This window comes from Cuculus canorus, chromosome 4, assembly GCF_017976375.1.
Source record: "Cuculus canorus isolate bCucCan1 chromosome 4, bCucCan1.pri, whole genome shotgun sequence".
Classification (NCBI taxonomy): domain Eukaryota; kingdom Metazoa; phylum Chordata; class Aves; order Cuculiformes; family Cuculidae; genus Cuculus; species Cuculus canorus.
This window is the reverse complement of record NC_071404.1, coordinates 10135123-10141990: the sequence shown is the minus strand read 5'-3', so window position 1 is coordinate 10141990 and position 6868 is coordinate 10135123. Positions and strand designations below refer to the sequence as shown.

Below are 6868 nucleotides of genomic sequence, written 5' to 3'. Positions count from 1 at the left end.
GGCGAGCCCCCTCCCCCCTGAGCTCATTCAGCACTTCCAGCCTTGTCTCAGTGCTGGGAAAGCTTTCGGATGGAGAGGAAAGGGCAGCTCTTGGTATGAGCGAGAGGGAAGCAGCATCCCACATGTGTGTCCATGCCGGCTGCCCCTCTATTCGCCCTGTGGCTCCTCTCCACGCGCCCCACACCACCTCCTTTCCCGTGATGCTTCCGTTGTGTTTGCAAGTGCAAGCGCGGTTAACACATGCTCTACTCTTTCACCAAGCTCATCATGATAGGTGGTGTTTCCCCCTCCCCCCTATGCATACTTCATAAAATAGTAACTTTTTTCCCCCCCAGGAACTAAATTAAAGTTGTTTTCCCTTTAAATGCATTAACAGAGCTGAACCCCTCCACCCACCCCAAATTAAGTGCAGCCAGAAATGGTTTTCATTATACTTCTGGTACCACATCTTAAAAATTAAAACCTACCGATCTTTTTCTTCCCCTCCAAGACATAGTTCATGCAAAGTTGCTGTTTGTTTAAATAAGTTATAAAAGTTGATATCTCAGGCTAGAAGAAGCTGTAGTCTTGGTTATTCTTTAGTTGGCAGGCACTGTACATACATACCGGGTACAGACACATGCCGAATCTGCTTTGCATTGCTTTTTGCATTGTACAATTCACAAATCTGACATCATTAAAGCAGTTAATACCTTGGATGGAAGGCTGCAGTGAGGCCATCTACATTTATCAAACAAGCAGCTGGTTAAGATAATACATATGCTCCCCTCCCATATTGGCACCCCCCAAAATGCTATTATCTGTCACACGTTGCTTCTCTGAAGTGGTTAGATTTGGTGCACACATTAAATGTGCAAATGTGTTGCCATAGGAACTGCAGCCTCCATTACGCCTCAATGACACCATTCAGCAAAAGCCAAAACTAAAAATAATAATAACAACAACAACATCAACAAAAAAAACCCCTTAAAAATAAAATAAAAACAAACAAAAGAAACCCCAAAAGGCAGCAAAGAGGAAGTCCAACGCACATGCGGAGTCTGGCCCAGGACTGCAGGTTACGCGTGGCTACAGAACAGCGCAGGAGATATTTAGGTTTGATCTTAACTTCACACTATGGTACAATGGGGCTCAGAGTTCAGCCGGTCCGAGTCTGTGCTGGCTTAGGAAGGAGGAGGGGAATGGAGCGGAGTCGTGGTTACCGGATGCACCAAGGGTCTCTTAGACATTTGGCAGAATGAGGCACATCCAAGAAAAGTGCAACACCAGTGCCGTGGTGGCAGTGCGATGTGTTTGAGTGCGTGCACGCGCTTTCCTCTTCATGCATTGTAGCAAGCGGGTTGGGGCAGGGGTTTTTCACCCCCTACCTTTTCTTTGAAAACTATTAACCAGTAAATAACGGTAAGACGAATGCATATTCTACTTACTGGTGCATGTAATACTGAAAACTGCATTCAAGTAATATTTCTGCACTATTATGAATGCATCACTATGTTATGTTACATTTGGAAAAGGAGAAGACTATGTACACCAGAGCAGTGGTACAATTTTGCAGTTACAAGTTTCTGTGCTTTACGGAGGTACCTGGGAAGGAGAGGCCGCCGGTCCGCTCCGCTCTGCCCCACCAGTCGCAGGACTCCCAGCGCCACCACCTACAGCATGCGAGGAAGGAGCGCTGCTCGGCTGGACGATTGAGCTGCACGAAGCAAACCAGAAGATGACATGAGGGAACAAAAACTCAACCCAAAATTGGCAAATCAACAGTGGCGAGGAATAGAAGGGCAATTTATTATTTTTGGAGGAGGAGGAAGAGGAAAAAAAATTTTTTTTTTTTTGTTTGGTTGGTTGGGATTTTTTTATTCTTCCCGCAGCTGCAGGCGGTAGCGGTGGTAGCGGACCTGGAAAAACATTCTCTCCAGTAAGGAACGAGTCATCCCTGGCAGGGCATAATGTTCGACGACACCCACGTGCTTGAACCCCAAGGACTCGTAGAGCTTGTGGGCTGCCATCTTCACGGCTGTGGTTCCCAACACAACGGAGGAGTAGTTGTTAAGCATGGCAAACTCCAGCACTTTGCGGCCCAGGGCCTTGGCGATCCCTTTGCCACGGTAGTTGGAGTCAACAGACATACGGAGCAGCTCCACCGTGTTGTCCTCCTCGTTGCCCCGTGCCGCCACAATCCCCACCACGTTGCCATCCAGGACAGCGACCCAGAAGCAGGAGCCTGTGGGAGATAAAGCAGCACATGTAGCTGGCCAGTCACCTTAGACAGGCGAGACAGGCTAGGCATTCACTTATGAACATGATGGGAGCTGGGCTTGGGGTCAGATATCACCCCTCTGTCACACATGGGGACTCAGGACCTCCATAAATAAGGACCAAACCTTATTTTAGAATCATAGAATAGTTTGGCTTGGAAGGGACCTTAAAGCCCATCCAGTTCCAACCCCTCTGCAACAGGCAGGGACACCTACCACTAGATCAGGCTGCCCACGGTCCCATCCAACCTGGCCTTGAACACCTCCAGGGATGCGGAAGCCACAGCTTCCCTGGGCAACCTGTGCCAGTGCCTCACCACCTTCATAGCAAAGAAGTTCCTCCTTACGTCTAGTCTAAATCTGCCCCTCTCCAGTTTAAGCTCATTGCCCCTAGTTTTATCAGTACAAGCTTTTGTAAACAGTTCCTCCCCAACTTTCTTGTAGGTACTGGAAGGTCGCTCTAAGGTCTCCTCAAAGCCTTCTCTTCTCCAGGCTGAACAGCCCCAACTCTCTCAGCCTGTCCTCATATGTGAGGTGCTCCATATCTTTCTTATGTTGAAGATTCCAGAACTGGACACAATACTCCAGATGAGGTCTCTTTTCCCTTGACACTGTGAAGGCAACGTCATTTTCCAGAGGAAAATGGATGGGGAAGTCACTACAAACCAAAATGTGAGATTCCTAGAGATCAACCATTATAAAGTACATCTGGCTGCCACCACAGATGGGTAACGATCCTCAGCTGATGGTGGCACATGATGGGTAACTTCTGCCCCACACACAGTTACACTCTCCTGTCCTTCTACTAACTTCACTACAGTGGAGTCCTGGATCCCACCCAGTCCAGCCCATCTTTGGCTGTGAGCTGCAACCCACCCTGAGACTCAGCAGTGGCACAGGCAGCCTTTAGTACGCTCTGGTGCCAAATCCTGCCCCTCCTAGGAGCCACCGTCTGCAGAGGCTCTCATCTTGAGGTGAGCAGCTCACCTGCAACGCGGGCAGTGCATGACTGGGCTCATCAGCTCAGATCCACTGCTCCGGGCAAACCTGTGGTCTCCAAAGTAAGCAGAACCAGCTGTACAGAGTCAGGGAGTCCAAGAAAGAGAAGCGTAAGGTGGTGCACAAAGGATCCCTGGTGACTGGGGAGAACAGGATCTGACGCTAATGCCAGTGAGGGGAGGGGAAAGCTGGGAAACTTATGTATGCCAGACGCCAGACACCCAACAATGGAACTCATAAGGATGTTGAGTTTGGGGTGCAATACAAGAGCTGCCCTGACAGCTCGGGGCTGTGAGGGAAGGAGGCAATGCTACCCAGGCACCGGTGCAGCCATTTTCTCCTCCTTCAACCTCAGCACCTTTCCACCACTGCAAGCAGCTTGCAACGGAGCACGGAAAACACTCTGGAAGAAAGATGCCATGGGAAAGGCAGTCCTCTGCAGAGAAGTTTCTGCAAGTCCCCAGGAGCAGAGAAAGATCACCCCTCTTCCTCTGGGACATTCTGCCCTAAGCCAGCACCCAAAACTTGTTCACAGCCACAACCACAGCCTCGCCAGATGCATACAGGTGGCTGCTGCCCCCGAGGGAAGCTGGAGAGCCGCAAGCACTGCTTCAGGCAGACAGGGATGGCAGAGGACCTGGCACCCCTTCGGCACCCGCCACCCTTCAGCATCCACCTGCCGCCAGCCTCTTCTCCCACCCACGAAGCCTGGCTTGTTCCTGACCTCCGCTATGCACATCTGGACACATGAGCACATCCTCATCTCGTGGGCTTGAGGGGCTCAGTGCAGCACTTGCCCAAGTTCCAAGCAGAAAGTCTAGACTGGGCAGCAAGATAAGAAACTAGGATTACAAAAACTGGCGAAAATTGGGAAAAATACCATATACACACCCCAGAAAGAACATCTCCCCAGCACAGTCAAGAGAAGGCTTACTGACTTCTTTTTCCCTGCAGTTTGGGGTGCTCATGGCCAGACCCACCCATGCCTTGGAGCTGCAGCTCCTCCTCTGCAGCATCTCACAAACTGAAAACATTATGTTCAAGCACCGTTGGCCAAAACCATGCAGAGTTTCAGCAGGCCATACCAGTCCATTCTTAATTACATCCCAGCACCAGTCAGCTGGCAGTGCCTCTCCAGGAATGAGAATGCAGCTTAACGAACAGGCTGTGGTTTTGGGGGTGCTGGGGGTCAGCACTGTCACTCTGTAATGAGGGTGAAGGTTTGGTAGGGCAGATGCTGCCTTCAAGAGGCCAAAGCAAAGCCCATCTAATCAAAGCTCAGCAGCCTGAAGGGCACCCAGCAGGCTTGGGGTGAGCACCCCAGGGTGCCAAGCACTCCGATCACAGCTCCAGTTATGGAACTCAAAGAAACCTGGAGCTCGCTGGAGAGAGGTACCAATATCATCCCATCCCACTGCTTGTACTGACTGAACATTAAAGTCTATGCAATTAGAAACTACTGTAACTCTGGAATAGTACAGCTTCATATGACACCACCAGCAAGTGGATTTAATTTTCAAGTAACAAATTAATCAGGTCTTAACTAAGGATCATCACAGAAAATCCTAGTGAAGGAAAAGTGTCTTCAGTTGAACTGAATAGACCAATGTTGTCAGCACAGGGCAACTGCAATCTTAGCTTGGGTATTGCTTAATTAGCACCCAAGAAAGGCACTATTCAATTACAGAAGCTAACAAGAGGCACTGACAGGCCTCCCGCCAAGAAGGAAAGCACCAACTTTCAGTGCTTAGGAAGAACATCGCTTCACCCAGAGGAAGATGGCCCCAACACAGCAGAAACCCCTGGCATACTGTGACCTGCTGCAGGCAGTGGCCACCACCCTGACCTGGGCAGCAGCTCCATCTTTAGAACCAACCCTGTCAAGCGCCCTGACCCAAATGCATGGCACATCGCTATAAGGACTGGCGTTAAACAGCATTAAACAGCCTGGATGGGCGCTCAGGAGTGCACAGCGCTGCTACCCATATAAAATGTGGGGGAAAGAAGGCGGGAACTTTGAGCCCTTTATTGCCAGAGAAAAGTAAAGCATGGAACACCAGGTCCCCGGCTACTGCCTGTGGGACAAATGTACCCTGCAAACTCAACAAAGATCAGAAAGAGACGGCCAAAGTCCTCTGTGATTCCCTGCAGCACAGCCCCACTGTGGTGGAAAAGCCAGGTACAAACGAAGTGTGCGGAACCAGCCCAGGTTCAAACCAGCACACCGATGCTACACCTTCAGAGGGAAGCGCAGCTCCAGAGATGCTCACTTTTGTTCCCACTGCAAGCAAGCCATTAAACTGTCGCTATCTAGGTCAACAGCTAATTTTTAAAACACCGGGACCCATCTTGACCTATTTATCATGAGCAGTTAGAATGTCTCTCCTCTGCCACCGCGATGACAGTGCTTCTTGTTCCTCTGCGTTCATCTGGATCTCAAAACGTAATTTATTCAGACACAACCCCAGATGAAGACCTACAAGCACTGAAACCCAGCAGTCGCTTTCCCTGCGAATACAAACTGCAGGGCTGCGAGAGATCACCGCTTTCAGCTCTGCAGTCTTGTTTTCAAACCGCTTGTCACACGGCAGCTCTGCCAAATGCAGCCCCCTCTCTGCCCATCCATCACATCTCTGGCTGCGTGGCAAGCACACCACAACATCAGAGCCACAGTGATCCTCACCGTTATGTACACAGCCACCAATTTCAGCTACTGCGGAAAAGCCCAAAAAGAGGGTTGATGAGTCCTACCTGTTCAGGGAGCAGAGGTGGGATGCATCCCCCAGGAACAACAACTGTGCTGTTCCCAGTACCCACTTTGTCCTTAGGCAGTCCCAAAAGCGCTAAAGCGACCACCAGACTGTGCCTACCAAGCTGCAGCCAGTGGCACAGGCACCACGTACCTGTCACCCAGCCTTGCATGTGGCAGCTCCTCCTGGAGCTATCAATCAGATATTGATCTACATTTCTCTTGGCTGAAGGTTATGTGATTGCTTCCCGCTATTATTCCTCTTTTTCCCTTCTTAGCAAGCACCCCTCTTCTGCGTTTGCCAAGCCAGAGAGGCTGCTAAAGCTCAACCAGCAACACTTCCCACCTTTGCAAACCAGCACACTTACAGTATTTTTAGGTCTCCTGGCTATTTAAGACCCAAATCTGGACATGCCATAGCAGAGCCCACAAGGCCCTTCACACCCCCAGCCCAACTCCCACCACCCCCCAGGATGGAGGCTGTACCCTCACATCCATCCATTCCAGCGCGGACTGGACCGGTTGCAAGTATCATGACAGCAAACTCAATACTCCTTGTTAGTTTTCACTTACAACTTTAAAGCTTAATTATAATGATCTTGAGTTCAGCATGAAAAGAAATAGTATCTGGCACATCTCCCAACGCATGTTGTGCACACAACACTTGTAATTAGCAGCAGACAGGACACATCTGCTCAAACAATGCAAGTTGTATTCAGCTCTCATTTACACCAGCACCATCAATCCCCAAGACTTCTACTCTGCTGACCATCCTGTGTTTGCGCCTTCTCTGAGGCTTGCCAGATCCTTCAGCCTAATAAAGACACCTCAGGTTTCCACGCCCGAGAGCAGTTTTCACCCA

The 6868-nt window shown here is 50.0% G+C and overlaps 1 protein-coding gene across 1 annotated transcript in view; it reads right to left on the bottom strand.

Moving 5' to 3' along the window:
* Positions 1 to 1851: 1851 nt before the first annotated feature.
* NAT8L (N-acetyltransferase 8 like) overlaps positions 1852 to 6868 on the bottom strand; it is a 28851-nt gene continuing 23834 nt past the window's right edge. The window contains exon 3 of the mRNA XM_009562015.2: positions 1852 to 2224. Coding sequence (XP_009560310.2) covers positions 1857 to 2224 — 368 coding nt within the window. The 3' untranslated portion in view covers positions 1852 to 1856. The remainder of the gene's footprint in view (positions 2225 to 6868) is intronic.